Source organism: Leucoraja erinacea, chromosome 16 (genome assembly GCF_028641065.1).
Source record: "Leucoraja erinacea ecotype New England chromosome 16, Leri_hhj_1, whole genome shotgun sequence".
In the NCBI taxonomy this organism is placed as follows: Eukaryota; Metazoa; Chordata; class Chondrichthyes; order Rajiformes; family Rajidae; genus Leucoraja; species Leucoraja erinaceus.
Window position 1 is genome coordinate 33,766,797 of NC_073392.1, and position 19,992 is coordinate 33,786,788.

Genomic DNA, 19,992 nt, shown 5'->3' on the forward strand with positions numbered 1-19,992 from the left:
TAGATTTTTTAATTTAATTTTTTAAAAAGCCCCCAAAATCTTGGTCCAAATGTCAACCGTCCTCGTATATATGCACACGTTCTCCCAAGTTACAGCACGCGATCCAAATTCACATGCATACTGCCCATTTGACTTTGATGGTCCATTTGCCTCAAGTATATGTAATGGTTGTAGAGGTTACTGTTTGCAAACTAATACTAAATACAAAATATATCCTGGGTAGGACCATACAGTCATTACAACTTAAAACAACTTAACACAAACTGCTGCTGTTGGCTTATTAATCATGAAGGCACCCCTCAAATGTGCGATCTTTCACGTTGTACATCCCCTGTTCTTTACTGGCCATTCAGAGCTGGCGGAAAAGGTTACTCTGTAAAGCCTGGCTTTCATTATAATCTGCCCACATTCAGGTGTTAAAATGGATCCACTGACGTTAATACAGTAAATGAAAGTTTCTGCGGAAGTTATCCAAATGGCTTTCTAATGTAATTAATAATGCATTAATTATTCTCCAGAGAATACAATGCATAAGTGGTGTGGGGCTCTCCGCACCAAAAATAAGAAAACACACATCCTGTCTTTCATGTGGTATACAACAGTGATTCATTTTTGTGTAGGAAGGAACTCCAGATGCAGGTTTACATTGAAGAGAGACACAAAATGCTGGAGTAACAGGCAGCATATTTGGATAGAAGGAATGGGTGACGTTTCGGGTGGTGACCCTTCAACAGACCCTTTTTTTAGTTTTAATTGTGTCCAGAAAAAACTATGGAGTAACTCAGCAGGTCAGGCAACATCTCTGGAGAAAAGGAATAGGTGTCATTTCGGGTTGAGACCCTTCTTCAGCATGAGCCAAAACGTCACCTATTTCTTTTCTCCAGAGATGCTGCCTGATCCACTGAATAACCCCAACATTTTGTGTCTACCTTCGGTGTAAGCCAGCATCTGTAGTTCCTTCCTACATATCCATTAAAAACTATGTGGTGATGAGATCAAGTAATGGGATGAAAGAGTCACAGTCTTCAAATGGTCAAATCAGTCACAATCTAGGGTATATTTCCCTTGGGTAAAGTTAAATACTGCAGTCAGAGGCACAGTTACAATGCTGATTGCTCACCTCAAAGAAATAAATTTATAAGGATCCAGTAATCTCTGCAGCATGCATTTGCCCTTTTCCATTATCATTGGTTATTAGGCATCCACCGACAGTGGCATCACATAACTGGGTTGAGCAGTCAATCCTGTTGAAAATTCTCACAGACAGAAAAACCAGGAGGTAAAAAGCACAACTTAGAATTAGTAGACCTTAGAATTTAGAGATACTGCGTGGAAACATGCCATTTGATCCACCAAGTCCACAATGACCAGTGATCATGCCGTACACTCACACTACCCTTAACACTAATTTTATCGAAGCCAATTCACCTACAAACCTGCACGTCTTTGCAGTGTGCAAGGAAACCTGAGCACCCAGAGAAACCCACGCAGTCACAGAGAAAACGTATAAAGTCTGTACAGACATCACCCATAGTCAGGATTGAACTGGGTCTCTGGCACTGTAAGGCAGCAACTCTATCACTGCGCCACCCTAATATTTACTTTTTGTTTTTAAGAGCATGACAGTGCAGACACACAAGTTAAAGGGCAAGGTGAAGGAATGATAAATTGACATTAAAATAAAGTTATTTTCATATTTATTGCATCTTGGAATAATTCATTATTTAAGGGTCAGTGCTTTCTAAGCCTATTGTTGCTTAACAGGGCATTGACAATTCACAAACCCATATGTGAAAGTATATTTTTAGGACATTTTACAATGAATATAATTCGCAATAGTCAGCATTCTCAATTCACTGATTTCTGAAATGACATTGGCCTAAGTTGCAAAACTGCACCCTTTGGAGTAACAGAGAACTACAGACTGCAGCTTTTGGGTTTCCACATTTAACTGAGTATGCATGTACTTGGGAAGATGCTGCCAGGTTCATGGGGAGATATAGCAATGAAATAGGTATTTTGGCCCTATGGAGTCAAGCCCACTTTTATGCTCAACTTACATAAATCCTCTTTTATATTCTCACCACACTCTAGTAGCGCTCACTTACATAATCATTGCAAATTGTGGTGCTGCAAGTCAGAATTTCATTGTTCTATCTGGGACATACGACAACAAAACACTCTTGACTTACCATGGCCATGCAAACTATAGCCTGCATGTCTGGAATGCAGGATGAACCTGAATGGAATGCAGGATGGACCTGAATAGCAGGAGGAAACCCATGAAACCCATAGGGAAAACGTGCAAACTCCACACAAACAACACGACAGGTCAGGATTAAACCCAAATCGTTGGCGCAGTGAGGCAGCACACTGCCACTGTGCCGGCCTTAAACCTTTGAGTCACGGGGCAATCGTTCGGAATGTTGTTCCATTTATTTGCAAAGACAGGGTCATTTTTCCCTTTATTAATAGGAATAAAATGTTTTCTATGCCACATTGCCGTGTAGTCAGCCTTGTAATATCAAATCCTACATTGAGCCCCTGAACTGCTGCACTCAAATCATTTATTAAATGTTTTCTCTCAGATTAAACACAAGGTATTCCACTTTTTAAACATTGTTGAGTTTACAAATTACCAAGAAAAAAAACTGCAAGGCACCAAACTTTATCTTATTCATAATTGCTTCCAGGAAGTTATTTTAATCAACTTTTGTTGTTACATCCAATGTTTCTATGGAATCATACAAGCCAAATACAGTAACACATTTTAAGCCACTGGATGTTTCAAAAAGATTTTAATTTTTATTCTAGATAATTCAAAACATCTCTTTTGCTTCTATAGCTAGTAGGTTTTGGATGTTTTCCTCTTAAATACACAGTGAAAAAACATTGTATTCCCCAAAAGTAATCAAAATGCCTGTGTGCTTATCATGTACTTAGGATATAAACTGCAAAGTAACTTTATATTTATATGGGGCAGAAGAACAGATATTGTTTTGGGAAATGTATCTGCAGCAAATGGAGGAATCAGAAGTTATTTTAACTTGTTTAAAGTTTAAACAATAACTTTGTATTGCAGATTTATAAAGAACTTGAAATTGAAAAAAAAAAAATAGTATTCTTTGTACTCGTGATTCATAACTGGAATTCTGTTTATCGGGCAGAAGCGTGGTTTGTAAAGCTTGCTCGTGGAATTAGAGTTAAAAATGAAACGTTTTTACATGTTTAAAGTTAATTGTTTGTGAAAGTTTAAGGGAGAGAATAGTTTATTTAAAGAAGCAGGACATTGCATCCCAATTATAAAAAAAATGAACAAATTGTTTCATGTAAATGGATAGCACTGTAAACTTCCCCGTGGGTGTGTAGTTGTGAGACTGAAGGGGTTAGAGTTTGAACCCTGCTTCATCAGCAAAGCAAAGTGATGCAAATTGTTTGCACAAATAGGTTCTCTGATGAAGCAAGAGAACTGGATACATCCTAGATTTTTTTTTACATCACAGGCAGAAGAACAATTTGTTTTACATCCCAGAGAGAAGAACCAGAATTAAAAGACATTATTTTACCCCACATCCTCGACATAGCTATCACATTGTTAATCCATTTTTAGGTTGGTTTGGGAATATTGGGAATACTGGAATGGTTAATTATGATGTGTAAACTGTAAAGACTTAAAAAGCATGTATGATAGCCCTGGAGAGAGTGGATGTGGAGAGGATGTTTCCACTAGTGGGAGAGTTTAGGACCAGAGATCACAGCCTCAGAATTAAAGGACGTTCCTTTATGAAGGCGATGAGGAGGAATTTCTTTAATAGGAGGGTGGTGAATCTGTGGAATTCGTTGCCACTGAAGGCCATCAATGGATATTTTTAAGGCAGAGATAGATAGATTCTTGATTAGTACAGGTGTCGGGGGTTATGGAGAGAAGGCAGCAGAATGGGGTTAAGAGGGCAAGAGAGATCAGCCATGATTGAATGGCGTAGTAGACTTGATGAGCCATTGCTCCTATCAGTTATGAACTATTACAAATATTAAATACAATTAACCTATGAAGTGAACTTTAAATCTCCAAAGGGAATAGTGGCAAGAATTAGGGCAATATTATTCATAGTTGTCATTATGAATAACTCCTTAACATCTACGTACAGCAACTGTCTAACAAATATGCAAATAAACTCTTAAAACTGCCATCTAGCATGTAAAATTCTGGTCATTCAAATGATGCCACACACAATCCACAACAAGCCCCATTTTGTTGAATAAATCAGGATATCATTAATTTAGACAATATAAACAAGAACCAGCCTTCCAGAGAGAACTATTGCTTAATTATTTTTATCAAATTATAGTTTTAGGTGCACCAATGCTCAAGGGCACACTAATGTTGATGAAGAAAAAGGTCACAGAAATCCATTCACCATGTCTAGTCCCCATGAACATCTTATTCACAATTCGTCATCTCTCTCGACCAATACTGTAGACGAAGCCCGAATTCATGCCGTCATAACATGATATAGTCTGTAGCTTTACAATAAAGAAGCTCTTTCTCCACAATTTCAAGACTGCCGCAGCAAATGATAGCTAACTCGAGGCAAAAATCTCGATTATGGTCAAATTTATGCATTGTCTACACTCCTTGTAGGTGTAAGGATGCATTCCGGCTTGAATGTCAACTACTCTGCAATAAATATGCTCAGAATAGGTGATGGTACAAAAATATTCTAATCTCGAAGCAATATAGACTGAAGAGGGCCAACCTCTGGACTAAATAACTTCCAAAGTAAATTTTGAAATGACTAACCCAGCAGCAGCAATGTGAGAATCAAATATTCGAATGGTCATTAATTAAAAAATTATAATCATTCTTTTTGACATTTTTGAATTTAATATGAAGTTCCTATTTTCTACTGCTAAATTAGTTTAGTTTAGAGATACAGCATGGAAATAGGCCCTTCGGCCCATCAAGTCCGTACCAATCATCGATTACCCATTCACAGTAGTTCGATATTATAGATAGACACAGAGTGCTGGAAGAACTCAGAGGGTCAGGCAGCATCTCTGGAGAAAAAGGATGGATGATCATCTGTGTTGGGACCCTCCTTTAGACTAAAGAAGAGTCCCGATCCAAAACATCATCCATCCTTTTTCTCCAGGGATGCTGCCTGACCCGCTGAGTTACTCCAGCACTTTGTGTCTATCTTTGGTATAAACCAGCATCTACAATTTTTTTGGTTTCGACACGTTCTCATCCACTCACGACACACTTTTTACAGAGGACAATTAACCTACAAACCGCCACGTCTTTCTGATGTGGGAGGAAACCGGAGCAGCCGGAGGAATCGGTGCCAGTTTGTCAGGCAGTGGCTCCACCATCTGCGCCACTGTGCTGCCCTATTAGGGGGCTACAAGGTATGGTCTGCCATTGCCCTGAGGGTCACAGATTTTAACACCTCACTGGAAAGATTACCAAGCTGTTGACTGAGCTATTGCAGAGGTCAACGGCAGAGGTTCAGTTTGCTGTGGTCATGGATCCCTCAGTGGTGTGATTTTTATACTGTGGAAGGCAGATAAGTGCTTGTTCGTTGCAATGTAACAAAGAATGTTTTAAAACTCAAATAATACACTAACGTGCCAGTGTTCACAACTAACCAGGCCTTGCCCACTAAATAAATTAATACACTATTTAAACAAAAATTATAACAACTTTGAAAAGCTAAAAAAAAAACAAAAAAACATATTAGTGGTTAAGATACAATTGTTGTAATCTTATGCACGGAAAATTCACCAAGACATTTGATGATCTCACCACTGTCACTTAATTGCACAATACATGCCCACTAAAGGTGGCAGTAGGTAGCTGGCTTAAGCGTTACCACACAGCACTGTAACAACCTTGAAAAGTTGCTTGACACAGTCACAAAGACAATGATTTTTCCCACCACAGAAGGAATGCTTCATGCAACTTTGCATTTGAGTGGGCTATTGATCCACTGGGAGAAGTTTTGTAATAGAATTGCTGCTTCATTGTCAACCAAGTGACTCAGCTAATGATGGACTTGCGTGATTTAGTTTCCTGCAAACAAGCTGTGAATCCGCCCCATGTTATCCAATTAAAAAAAACACATCCTCCAAGCAGACACCCACCCCTGTGGCCACAACGAAGAGTGTTACTTCTTTATTAATGTAGTGCCGGCAACATCAAAGACTCTGATGAGTAGTTACCACAAACATCTGCATAGATTTTTTTATTAAAGATCATTTATCTAAACCAAAGCATCTGTACTTGCCATAAATTGAGATGATATAAAAATATCAATACAATTCTGAATTTCAAGATTGAATTTCAAGGTTGAAAGTGAAGTCCAACACTAACAGGGCATGACTCCATACACACTAATGTAGAGGAATAATTGTGGAGTCTGCACTCCAAGGGACAATAACTGCGCAACGCACTATGTTTAGGGCTTGTCCCACTTTCACGACCTATGCCGAGTTTGCCCTTGACTCGTACTCGCAGCATGGTCGTCACGAGGTCGTAGGTAGGTCGTAGCAGGCCGTGATGCTAGTCGTAGGTACTTGTGGCATCAAGTAGGTCGGGGCGTTTTTTTTCCAGCATGATGAAAAATGTCCACGAGTAAAAAAAGGTTGTGAATTAGGTCGTGAAAGTGGGACAGGCCCTTTACTCTTTCTTTGCCCCTCGCGGTGAACACTGCCGTTAGAATACTGGATGAGCATGGAATACTATTTCAGACAATACCATAAATAAAAACTATAATTAAACCTACTTTGAACAAAAGTAACAAAACAGACATCCACTGTCATGGAAAATGGAAGAGTTTTGAAAACTTCAATCCATGTCCCACGACACACAACCTTATCGCTACCCCCAGATATATTTCTCCTCAAACACCTCCAATCAAACACTGGTAATCTGCCCGTGGCATTTTGGGACCAAAAAAGGTATCACACATTTTAATTAAAATAAGGAATTGAGAATAAAATGACAAGTGGTCTGACTTCTGGTGGTGGTGTGACTCAGGTGGACTCAGTCACTTGAAACAATGATATTAGCGTAACGCACTCCAACAAATACATTAGGATCTCAGTATGTACACAGTACTTCACGACGGATGGTGACAAGTTGCAAACACCTAAAACGTAACAGGAGTTTAAGAAACTTTTAGTAAACTGAGATTTGAGATAAATTTCAATCAAGCTTTTGCTCGGCTTAAATTTTGAATGATTGTTGGTACCATTTTTTATCATAGTCTTTCTGATGTGAGTTTTCCATTTAAAATTAAAAGATTGCCAAGCCATCTTGTTGCGATTCCAAAAAGAAATAAATGCCAACCACAAAACTGTGCAGTAATTCCCCCCACCATCTCTCACTGTGATCTCAACATTTAAGCTGTCAACCTCAGCTGAGTAGCCTTGCTTATCCAATCATCTTAAGTTAGAGGGTTTGATACTCCGTCAATGGCTGAAACAAGGAAGGCAGCAGGTAGAAAAATACCCAGTAAAACTCAGCAGGGCAACGCTTCATAAAATGAGATGTCACATTAGCAGTATGTACGTTCTTCTCTTTGATGGAGGCACCACCACCATTAGACAGTCAACAGGCAACAGCACACCGTGGATACACACAAGCACCAATTCATGAGCCCGAGGAGGAAGGCTGACTTGGCCAAATTTCTCTTCCTCTCATGATGCAGGAGAACATGGTGCTTTGAGAGCTTGATGGGCAGGCTGTTCCATAAACCCTTTAACAAAGGCTGAATTCCCTGCTGGAAAGGCAAATGGTAACTTCATTTCTTAAAGCTCCTCAAACTAACTAAGACGGCCAGCCAAGGACTTGACCCTTGCCTCCTGGGTGCCTGACTGGATCTTGAATAGATCGCCATACAATGCTCCCTGTCATCTACCTGTATTTATTGAAGTCAGTCACTGTGAATTAACTTGGGCCTGACAACATTCTACCCGACGACTGTCTTTGCCTCAATATCTCTGCCCTTCTCCAATTTCATCTTGCAGGCGCCAACTTATGACTGCAATACATGGTTTTAGGATTAGTTTAAAAAACATTTAAAATCTCTTATGGAAAAAAATATTAACATCATTTGTCCACCTCTGCACTGACTCTTTAGTTTATGTTTTTGCTGTGTCTAAGTCGCTTAATAATCTAAAATATAAACACATTCCATAGACAGTCCTGTGCAGGTTGAAGTGGTGTGGGAGGAGGGAAAGATACTCCTTTCACTGTCATGTGAAACCTGGTGCCTCACAGCCGTGTGGTCCCCTACATTCCCACCGTTGGAGATACAGATGAAGCATCTTCCCATGAGGCACCCTGCAAGCTCTGTCCATCAGTCACCGTGTCTCAATGTGCCTTCTCTACGTTCATGCCTCTATTGTTCCTCTCCGCAGATCCTCAATAGTCTGTCCTGTCACAAGTCCGTGACCTTGTTTTCCACTGATGCGGCTATCTGCTGTAACCGGTAGCCAAGCTGCATCTTCTGTGCAGTCGGGTCCTCTTCTAGTGCCGTTATGATCTACAAGGCAAGAAGTGAAATCCGTCATTCAGTCTTTTAGAAACTGGGGTCGTTCAGTGCTCTTTTGTTTCAGTGTCTGCAAGTGATACAAAGCTCATTCTTTGCACAATTTGTCTACTCAGACTTGAACAAAATGTTTGGAAGAAACTGCAGATGCTGGTTTACACCAAAGATAGACACACAATGCTGGAGTAACTCAACAGGTCTAAAGATGCGTCTCAACCCGAGTTGGATGATCAGCCATGATCATATTGAATGGCGGTGCAGGCTCGAAGGGCCGAATGGCCTACTCCTGCACCTATTTTCTATGTTTCTATGTTTCTAACCCGAAACGTCACCTACTGCTTTTCTCCAGAGATGCTGCCTGACCTGCTGAATTACTCCAGCTATTGTGTCTATTTTGACATTGGGTGGCACTGCCTTAGCGCTAGGGACCCAGGTTCGATCCCGACTACGGGTGCTGTCTGTACTGAGTTTACACGTTCTCTCTGTGACCGCGTGGGTTTCCTCCCACATTCCAAAGGCGTCCAAGTTAATTGGCCTCTGCAAATTGTCCCCACTGTGTTGGATAGAACTAGCGTACGGCTGAACATTAGTTAGCGCGGACTCCTTGGACCGAAGGAGCAGTTTCCATGCTGTATCTCTAAATTAATCTATATTAAACATAGGCTAATCTTGACCCCCCCCCCCCCCCCCCCCCCCCCAGGCCCATCTCTCATCACAGCCAAAAGGACAGGCAATGCCTTAAAAAACAGGTATTAGTATGTTTCCATTGATTCATGTTGTAGACCTTGTGAGCCGAGATATCGTCAGACAGTGCCTATGACACTTCACAAAGAAAGCACAAGGACAGGTCGACTTTCCAAGCGGTGAACCTTCTGATGCGATTAATGTGTTCCATCCAAGTATTTTTTCTCTCATCAGAGAAATACTGCCTCTCCCTGATGGCAACAACTTGGGCCAGGTTGATCAATCAGAATCTCCACAACCCAGAGAGAGCTTTCAAAGGTACCAAGCCTGGCACCCAGCCACAATCTCCAATCAATCCTTCCACAGCACATAGATTTTTACAATATCCAGAATTAGTTTAGTTCAGAGATACAGCGCAGAAACAGTTTCCCTCCGGCTCACCTGGACCACACCAACCAGCAGTCCCCGCACATTAACACCATCCTACATTCATTAGGGACAATTTTTTACATTTACCAAACCAATTAACCTACTAATCTGTACCTCTTTGGAGTGTGGGGGGAATCCGATGATCTCGGAGAAAACCCACGCAGGTCATGGGGAAAATGTACAAACTCTGTATAGACAGCACCCGTAGTCAGGATCGAACCCGGGTCTCCGGCGCTGCATTCGCTGTAAGGCAGCAACTCTACCGCTGTGCCACCAAGATAGCCTTGATAGTGTTACCAGCTTTCTCTCCTCAGATTAAGATATTGTGCAGCTTTTGGGACAAGAAGTTTGATTGATCGATTGAAAGATATAGCATGGAAACAGCATGGAAACAGCGTATTCAGTTCACCTGGTCCACGCCAACCACCGATCACCCATTCACACTCATTCTGTGTTACCCCATTTTTACATCCACCCACTGCAGATGAAGGGTAATTTACAGTGGACAACTAACCCACAAATTTACGAGTCTTTGGGACACATGAGGAAATCAGAACACCCGGTAGAAACCAGTGTGCTGACGGGGCGAGCGTGCAAACTCCACACAGACAGCACGCAACCAGGGTCTCTGGCTGTGAGGCAGCAGGTCTAGCAGCTGGGCCACCCCAAGTTCATTTCCTGTTCTGAGTAGGTCTGATTAGTTTGCTCATGGGTTGTAGATGCTGCTGGCAAGACTGGTACTTCTAGCCCCATGAGTGAGTGGCTTACTTCGACATCTCACCGACCTACTGTTGTGGGTCTTGGGTTGCGTTTGTGCAGACCAGGTTTTTAGGTTTTTTTTTTTTAAGAGATACAGCCCTTTAGGAAACAGGCCCTTTGGCCCACCAAGTCTGCGCCAACCAGCGATGACCCATACACCAATTCTATCCCACACACTAGTGACAATTGTACAAAAGTAATTTAACCTACAAACCTGCATCTCTTGAGTTTTTAAAATATTCTGCTCATTTCATGGTTATTACATTTTATCAGAAACTGATTGGAATTGAGTGCTTAGTGTGCCACAGAAAATGGAACATTCCTGATCCCAAGTGGCTGCACAGAATTGTGCCTCTACCTATGCGCCTGCTTTAAATACCTGGTCATAGTACTTGTTGATGTATTTGTAGAGCTCGTGGAGAGCTACAAGAGAGTTCATATCACTGGAGTAATTCTGTAAATGAAAAAGAAAACTGGCTGTCAGAACATATATCATCAAAGAGAAGGCATCTGTTTCTGAAGTTGCTTTGTGACTCATCACTGTGCACAAAACACCGCACTTCATTCACTTTACGGTCTGGAGTTACTCAAGGAATTTAATTATGATTCATGATTGCATCTGCTACCAAATATCAGTATTGGACGGGATATTTTTTGCTCGTAAGCACTTACCCGAGATAGCTCTGCTAAGGCAGAGTTCATTTCTTGGTCACTCGCTGAGATGGTTTGTCGAATGTCTGCGTAGTACCTGTCAGACACAACACAGTTGGGGTCAGTTGCAGCTGATGACGACAAGACACCTTCCCAAAAAAGTGACGTTCCACACATTAACAATTAGATCCACAGACAGGAGGGTTTTATTAAATGGAGACCTTTGTCGGAATACTTTCTGATGCCGAGTTGATACTTCGAGTTTAGAGATAAAACGGGGAAACATGTACCTCTACCCCCATGAAAGTGGGGGAATTTAGATATTGGTAGTTACAACATGCTGGAGTAACTCAGCGGGACATGCAGCATCTCTGGATGGAAGGAATGGTTGACGTTTTGGGTCAAGACCCTTCTTCATTCTGAAGAAGGGTCTCGACCCAGTAAGCTGTGCCGATAAATTTCACACTAGACACATTAGTTTACAGTCAAAAGTGCTCATGACTTAAATTGTGCTACCAGGAAGACTGGTAATTATCTATCAAGAATGGGAGGTGAAAGGAAGCCGAGAAAGCCAATACAGTTATTCAAGAATTGCATACAGTTTTGGTCTCCTTATCTGAGGAAAGACATTCTTGCCATAGAGGGAGTACAGAGAAGGCTCACCAGACTGATTCCTGGGATGTCAGGACTTTCATATGAAGAAAGACTGGATAGACTCGGTTTGTACTCGCTGGAATTTAGAAGATTGAGGGGGGATCTCATAGAAACTTACAAATTTCTTAAGGGGTTGGGCAGGCTAGATGCAGGAAGATTATTCCCGATGTTGGGGAAGTCCAGAACAAGGGGTCACAGTTTAAGGATAAGAGGCAAGTCTTTTAGGACCGAGATGAGAAAATCATTTTTTACACAGAGAGTGGTGAATCTGTGGAATTCTCTGCCACAGAAGGTAGTTGAGGCCAGTTCATTGGCCATATTTAAGAGGGAGTTAGATGTGGCCCTTGTGGCTAAAGGGATCAGGGGGTATGGAGAGAAGGCAGGTACAGGATACTGAGTTGGATGATCAGCCATGATCATATTGAATGGCGGTGCAGGCTCGAAGGGCCGAATGGCCTACTCCTACACCTATTTTCTATGTTTTTAAGAAGGGTTTTCTCCTAAAAGATTCCATGTTGTGCAGTGTGTTCAGCTTCTTGCTGCTGTCTGGTTACCAGGACGGAAGCCCCTCAACACAGTGGGAGCTAAATGGAAGTTTTGGAAGTCTTACCTCTCCACCAACTGTTTATATCGAGGGATGTCTCTGGCATACAGTAGTTTGTTAATTGGCGAATCCTATGAAGGGAACACCAAACAGGATCACATCAGTTTCACAGAGCGAAAACAGATTTTATGCTAACAAATTCTGCCTGGAAACTTCTCAACACCATGAAACTTTGGGTCATGATCATGGTTCAAAAAAAAAAATAGCGTGAATCGGCAAAGCATATAGACCATTGTTCTTATCCAGCCTGAAGACCAACGGCTGGGAGGATGGATCCACTGACGACGGATGCGATGGGCGAGGCCGGTAGGAGAGGGGAGGAATTTGGGGTCCAGCCAACTGCACCCTCGAGGTCGGCTGCAGGAGGCTCCCACCCCCCGAGGAACAAGGGTGGACTGGGCAGGCGAGGAGAGGGGCGTGGTGTCCGAGGAAGGAGATGGCTGGAGGCCCACAACAGCCTGGGACTTGCCTGAAACCGGCACCGCTCAAAAGAACTGGACCGAGGACTTTGAAAATGGTGCCAGAATCAGGGTGGCTTTTGCATGGGGGTTGAGCAGATTTCTGTACCCTTACGAATTGAGGATCGGCGGTATGGCAATACTCTACTAGACTGCTTGTATGAACAATAATTTCACTGTGTTAGCACTTCGCATGTGAGAATATTGAACCAATGAGTTAATGCAACAACAGAACAACACAGAGCCTCCACTCCAGCTTCAGAGCAACTTACTTGTCCAGCTCCCAGCGAGGGCAAGTTCAAAAATGGTGGAAGTTTGTCTTTTGAAGGTTACTCCACCTATTACAATGGCACCTCTCCATGGTTACTTATTTAAATACATATTAATAGGCTATTCACCAAAGGAGTCCATCAGAGGTTGACTGCATCTTACATAACACACCTGACTGGGATGATATTCAGGAAAAAGAAGTCTAGCTGACTTTTGTACCACCAAGCACAGGAACACAAAACAGAGATAATAATAATTTAAATAAAATCAGCTAACGTAGCACAAACTCAGAAGAGTTGTAGGAAACCTTCCTTCCAGAACTTTATCTTCTTTTAGTGAGAAGATTCGCTACTTTGTCAACTAAAGGAAAATATTTTGCAGTGTTTGTCGCTTCCAAAGTTTAAAAATCAACTAATGGAATGGTTCCGCTGCAGAGGAGCAAACCTGGGCTAAATCTGGTCAAACTAAATTAAGGTGAAAGATAGCCATCTCTAATGCGACACATTTCATTAAGCGGTCCACATTTTCAGTACCCTGTAAGATAACAATGTTATATTGATACACTCAGAGGAATAGATATTAAATAGCTGTGTGTCAGAATTCCTCGGATGTCAATTTACGTCTAACAGATCAATGACATGTGCAAATTAACATCACCAAGTGTTCTGCAGCAATTTACTTAGTGTGGAGTTTATAATGGATACTGTGTTATCTCACATTTGCAGAATTAAACCAGGACCTCAAAAGCAGATAGAACGGTCCATGCTACACATTGCTGAGGCCTTATCTAAGCAGGAACAGCTTTGGGTAAATATTAAACGCCGCCATTCCCACAGGAAATCTATTACAGGGAACAGTCCTCTGTCTTATTATTTTTGAAGAGTTTTTTCAAGCATTTTTGTTGCAGCTACTTGCATCATACACTACTTCACAGCCAAGATGATAACCTGCTCCTGAATTTACACCATTGCTGCTCTGTAATCAACCACTGGATGCATAGGAGCGCAATCCAGTGCCTCAAGGAACGTCTACTTTGAAGAAGTTCTGCAACAGTCTCTCTCGCTGCTCCCCCTCTGTGCATTCATTTGTTCTATATCTCTCGAAATCACCGTCTATTTCTCTCATTTCCCTTTCCCCTGCCTCTCAGTCTGAAGAAGGGTCTCGACCCAAAGTGTCCTTTTCTCCAGAGATGCTGCCTGACCCGCTGAGTTACTCCAGCTTTTTGTGTCTATCTTCAGTTTGAACCAGCATCTGCTATTCCTTCCGACACCATTGGCTTTTGCAAGTTTACAGTTCCCAACTTTAAACAATGATTCAATATTACATTTAGAGTTGTTTAGTTTGGAGATACAGCGTAACAGCAGGACTTTCAGCCCACTGAGCCCGTGCTGACCAATAATCACTCGTTCACTAGTTCTATCACACACACACACGCACACACGCACAAAGGGGAAATTTACAGGAGTTAATTAACCAAGAAACCCGCACGTCTTTGTGATGTGGGAGGAAACCGGAGCACCTGGAGAAAACCCACGCAGTCACAGGGAGAACGTGCAAACTCCACCCATACAGCAGCTGAGGTCAGGATCGAACCCGGGTCTCTGGCTCTGTGAGACAACAGCTCTACTGCTGCACCACTGTGCTGCCCGACTACATATTAATCGACAAAAGATGACACTCATTTAATTTAGATATGTAATCTCAAAAGTAGAATCTCAATTAGAATTGTAAATCTTTAATTTATTGATTGACTGAGAGCCTTTATATTATTTCCTTTGAAAACAAATGTACAAGATTCACTGCAGAACTTGCACAATCACTGAGGGAACAGCAAACACAGTGGCACACCAGTCCTGAACAACAGCTGGAATTTACCAATAATCCAGCTGGGACCAAATTACTGTTTATTTAGTTCTGGCTTCCTGTCATATAGTACATATGACTTGAAATAAAGCCCAAGATCACATCTGTATTATTAACCGCTTTGATAACTTGTCCTGCTGCTTTTATAACATTTGCCCGCAAGCATATGCAGGCCTCCTTCTCCTCGATATGATGCCATTTAGTATAAGATGTCATCTCCTTTCCCTTTTAACTAAAGTGCCTGCAGATGTTGGATTTACTTGATTTTTTTGGTTATTGTCTTTCATGGTGTATCTTGGTTTTGCTCCTTCCTACAAATCTAAACGCTCTAGAGATCAGATTACAGGAAACCCATTTGTGCCTGTTTTATTGTGTACCTATTCTTCACGATTCAGAGGCAAACAGCACAGAATCAGGCCCTTCGGCCTAACTCATCCGTGGAGACAAAGATGCCCTATCTAAGCTAGTCCCATTTGCTTGCATTTGTCTCTGAAGAAGTCAATATGGGACTTCAGATTTGCCACAGTCAGAGCAGGAGAGATGGCAAGGAGGGGCAGGCAGGTAATTCAGGAGGTGGGAGTGGTTTACTTGATCTGCGGCTTGTACAGAACTTTTGAGTGACCAATTACCTGAAATTCCTCTGCAGTTGAAAAAAAATCAATTTTGGCCTTGAATCTGCTCACTGATTCAGCACCTACAAGTCTCTGGAGGATAGAGTTCAGATGGAAGTACTTCTGCTAAATACAGTACTTTTCAGGTTCAAGTCGCATGTGGTCGGGTAGAGACTAAACTAATATTTTGGTTTTGTCCAAGTGGGAGGTGTTCACCTTCAGATGGGATTCCAAACTCAGGCCCTGTCTGACTCTAATATCAAACATTATATGCCACTCTTTTGAAAAGCAGGAGTGCACTGTTCAATATTTATCCCTAATTCCAACATCACTAACACATAAGCAAAACACAAAATGTTGGAGTAACTCAGCATGTCAGGCAGCATCTGTGGCGGGAATGGACAGTCGACATTTCAGGTTGGGAAGCGGACTCCAGCACTTTGCATTTTGCTCAAGATCTCAATATCTACAGTTCCTTGTGCCTCTGTTACTAAAGATAACATTTGCTATTACCTCCGTAAGACCATGGGAGCAGAATTAGGCTATTCGGCACATTGAATCTCTGCTGCACCAGTCAATCATGTGAGATCTGTTTTTCCTTCTAAACCCCATTCTCCTGCCTTCTCCATGTAACCTTTGGCACTCTTACTAATCAAGAACCTATCAATCTCCACTTTAAAAATAGCCAACGGCTTGGCTTCCACTGCTAACTGTGGCAATGAATTCTACAGATTCACCATGCTCTGGCTAAAGAAATTCCTCCTCATCTCCATTCCAAAGGTACACCATTCTATTCTGAGGCTGTGCCGTCTGCTCCAGGACTCTCCCATTGGAAACATCCTCTCAATGATCTTTTGTGGGACCTGCGTGGGATCTTTTGTGGGACCCCCCACCCCCCTAGAACCATGCGTTGGGGGAACCGACCCAACGGGTCTGCACTTGGTCTAGCAATCATTAAAAACCTTTTTAATTACATACTTAATTTGATTTTTGATGTTACTTGGCTATAGTAAAGATGCTATATAAAAGGAAGTGCTTTGCTATAACATGCATTCCCTGTTGCGAGTTTCATCGTTGGCATTGCAGTTTGGTGAGGTGACATTTCCCTAAAGTTGTCTTTCTCTCTCTCTCTCGTTACTCGATGGAGAAACTCACCCGTCCCAGCTTGTGCTCCGCTATAGTACAAGAGTCCATGAAGGTCTGGGCAATGACTGATAGCATGGCGTCCACATTATCCGACACCTGTACGTCGAACGTGAATTGCGGGTTTTTTATGATGTTTATCCAGAAACGGAGAGGCAGGCTGGAACAGAGAAGGAAACGCTATGGTGTTAAAACTATGAGGTTAGCTTTACACATATTTACACCTCTCAAGTTGAATCAGCCTATTAATGAGATTATATTCATCTAAGGAATGAAACTCAGCCATCTTACTTATTGGACTGAGAAATGTTTGACCCATTGGCATGCAGCGTTAAGGTGCAGGCTGCACCTCCAAATGTGGCTGGAACAGCTGTTAATAATCGGTTAAGGCTCTATCCAGAATCACAAGGGCCTCATTTTTGCATTTCTTTCAGGTGAGATCAAGGACCCAAATCACAGACTTCTTTTAAAACATCTTCTTAAATAGTTAAATTTAACTCCTAGCTTAAATATTTACATCCTGGAATCTTAAGGGCCTGTCCCACTTGGCGATTTTTTGGCGACTGCCGGCGTCATATCAGTGTCGCCAAAAGATTTTGAACATTTCAAAATACAGCGGCGACAAAAAAAATGTCGCGAGACTTGAAAAAATGTCAAACGTCATCACGCCGCGTCACACCGCATCTTTTGCGGTGACGTGTTACGTCAGTCAGTGATGCCGGCAGTCTCTGAAAAAAATCGGCTAGTGGGACAGGCCCTTTATTGTCTTTTCCACAATTCTCTCCAATGCTATCAGGAGAAGCTCTTTGAGGCCACATTTAGAGTATTGTGTTCAGTTTTGCTCACCGTGTTCTGGGAAAGATGTTGTCAAGCTGGAAAGGGTTGAGAGAAGATTTACCAGGTTGTTACCAGAACTCGAGGGATTGAGCTAAAGGGAGAGGTTGAGCAGGCTGGGGCTTTATTCATTGGAGCACAGGAGGATGAGGGCTGATCTTATAGAGGGTGTACAGAATCATGAGAGGAATAATAGATCGGGTAGAACCTGAGGGGCAACATTTTTTTACACAGAGGGTGGTAATAGTATGGGAGGAGCTGCCAGAGAAGGTAGTTGCAGCAGGCACTATTGCAATGTTTAGGAAACTTTAGACAGGTACATGGATAGGACAGGTTTAGAGGGATGTGGCCCAAATGCAGGCAGGTGGGACATGTTGGTTGGCGTGGGCAAGTTGGGCTGAAGGGCCTGTTTCCCGCCTGATGTCCATAATATTCCACATAATTCTCTAATAAAGGTTTATAACGTGTGGATCTATAAAACTAGACTAATATCAGCCTATTAATGATATTATATTAGGCTAAGTAATGAAACTCAGCCATCTTATTTATCGTAGATGGACTGACATTGGCATACAGCACCCATTGGCATATAGCAACAATTTGTAACATTAAGGTGCAGGGTGCAACTCAAAATGCTGCTGGACTAGCTGTCAATGACCAGTCGGCCCCATCCAGAATCACAAAGGCCCCGTTTTTGTATACATTTCAGGGTATAAACCACCTTAGTTTGGTTTTGAACACGACTTTCATTCTTTGCATTAGTGCTAAATGATTTAGCTTAATAAAAAAAGGCATGTATAATTTATAGGCTATATTAGGATTAAAAATGCAGTAAAGCAGATGTATAAATGTGGAAGATATATGCAAAGAATATGGATTGAGATCAAATATGAAGGAAAAAATAAATCATAGCACTAGTCATTTCATGCGCAGTCTGTTTTATGCAGCAAAGGTTAATAACATGTGACCCTGATAAGATTTACATCCACCTGGTGTATGCTGACTTGTGGCTGTTTCAATACAGAGAGGCAGCTACTTTCAGTTCAAGCCCTCTGCCACCCAGTCTCCTGCCATTTGTAGTTTAGAGATCCAGAATGACAACAGGCCCTTCAGCCCACAGAGTCCATGTTGACCCCTTCACACGAGTTCTATATAATCCCACTTTCTCACCCACTCCCCCCGCACTAAGATCATAAGATCAAGTGATAGGAGCAGGATTAGATTACTCAGACCATCAAGTCTACTCCACCATTCAATCACGGCTGATCTATCTCTCCATCCTAACCCCGTTCTCCTGCCTTCTCCCCATAACCTCTGACACCCGTACTAATCAAGAGTCTATCTACCTCTGCCTTAAATATATCTATCCACTGACTTGGCCTCCACAGGCTTCTGTGGCAAAGAATACCACAGATTCACCATCCTCTGACTAAAGACGAGCAGTAATTTGCAGGGAACCATGAACCTACAAACCCGCATGTCTCTGGGATGTGTGAGGAAACCCACACAGTCACAGGGAGAACATGCAAACTCCGCGCAGACTGCACCCAAGGTCAGGATCGAACCGGTGTCTCAGGTGCTGAGAGGCAGCAGTTCCACCAGTTGTGCTACTGTGCTGACTTTTTAAAAAAAAAACAACCCATTTTTACAAAATGAATTGAACCCACAGGCTCTCAATCTCCCAACACCCGTACTTTACACTGGCACCCTCGTGTTCATATCTCTCTATGGACTCACCTCTGCCCCCTCCCTGGCCATCTAACCTTACAAGCACTCTTTCTATTGTGTAGAAAGAAAACTGTTGAAGGAACTTCGCAGGCCAGCCAGCATCTGTGAAGGGTAATATACCAGACGGTGTTTCCCTCCGCAGATGCTGCCTGACCTGCTGGGTTCCTCCAGCAGTTTGTTTTTTTGCTCAAGATTTCAGCAGCTGCAATGATAGTTTAATTTGGAGATACAGCATGGGAACAGGCCCTTTGGCCCACGCTGACCGACAATCACCGTACACTAGTTCTATATACACACTGGGGACAATGTACAGAAACCAATTAAGCTACAAAGCCTGCACGTCTTTGGAATTTGGGAGGAAACCGGAGCACCCAAAGAAAACCCACGTGGTCACAGGGAGACCATACAAACTCTATACAGACAACACTTGGAGTGGCCTGCGGCTGACCTGCTGCGCCATTGTTTTTGCCGTTTTGTGTAACTCTGATTTCCATCTTCCCCACTGTTAGTGGGGCTTTCATCAACACAACTCATCTCCCGAAATTCCTAACCTTAAACTGCTTTGTCTCCCCGATACCTCAAGTTTCTACTTTGATCAAGCAAATGGTTTGGTGTCCGTTTGTATCCAAATATGTTTTTGAAGCGCGTACGTGAGGATGCTATATAAATTCAGGTTGGAACAAGCAACATATAAGTTCACAAGTTGTAGGAGTAGAATTAGGCCATTCGGCCCATCGAGTCTACTCCAC

General features: G+C 42.3%; 1 protein-coding gene across 1 annotated transcript in view; it reads right to left on the reverse strand.

Annotated features, from left to right (window-relative positions):
• Nucleotides 1–2,261: 2,261 nt before the first annotated feature.
• plxnb1b (plexin b1b) overlaps nucleotides 2,262–19,992 on the reverse strand; it is a 263,290-nt gene continuing 245,559 nt past the window's right edge. The window contains exons 34-38 of the mRNA XM_055648119.1: nucleotides 16,694–16,841; nucleotides 12,343–12,407; nucleotides 11,100–11,175; nucleotides 10,807–10,881; nucleotides 2,262–8,549 (exon numbers count right to left, since the gene is read on the reverse strand). Of these exons, the coding sequence (XP_055504094.1) occupies nucleotides 8,445–8,549; nucleotides 10,807–10,881; nucleotides 11,100–11,175; nucleotides 12,343–12,407; nucleotides 16,694–16,841 (469 nt within the window). The 3' untranslated portion in view covers nucleotides 2,262–8,444. The remainder of the gene's footprint in view (nucleotides 8,550–10,806; nucleotides 10,882–11,099; nucleotides 11,176–12,342; nucleotides 12,408–16,693; nucleotides 16,842–19,992) is intronic.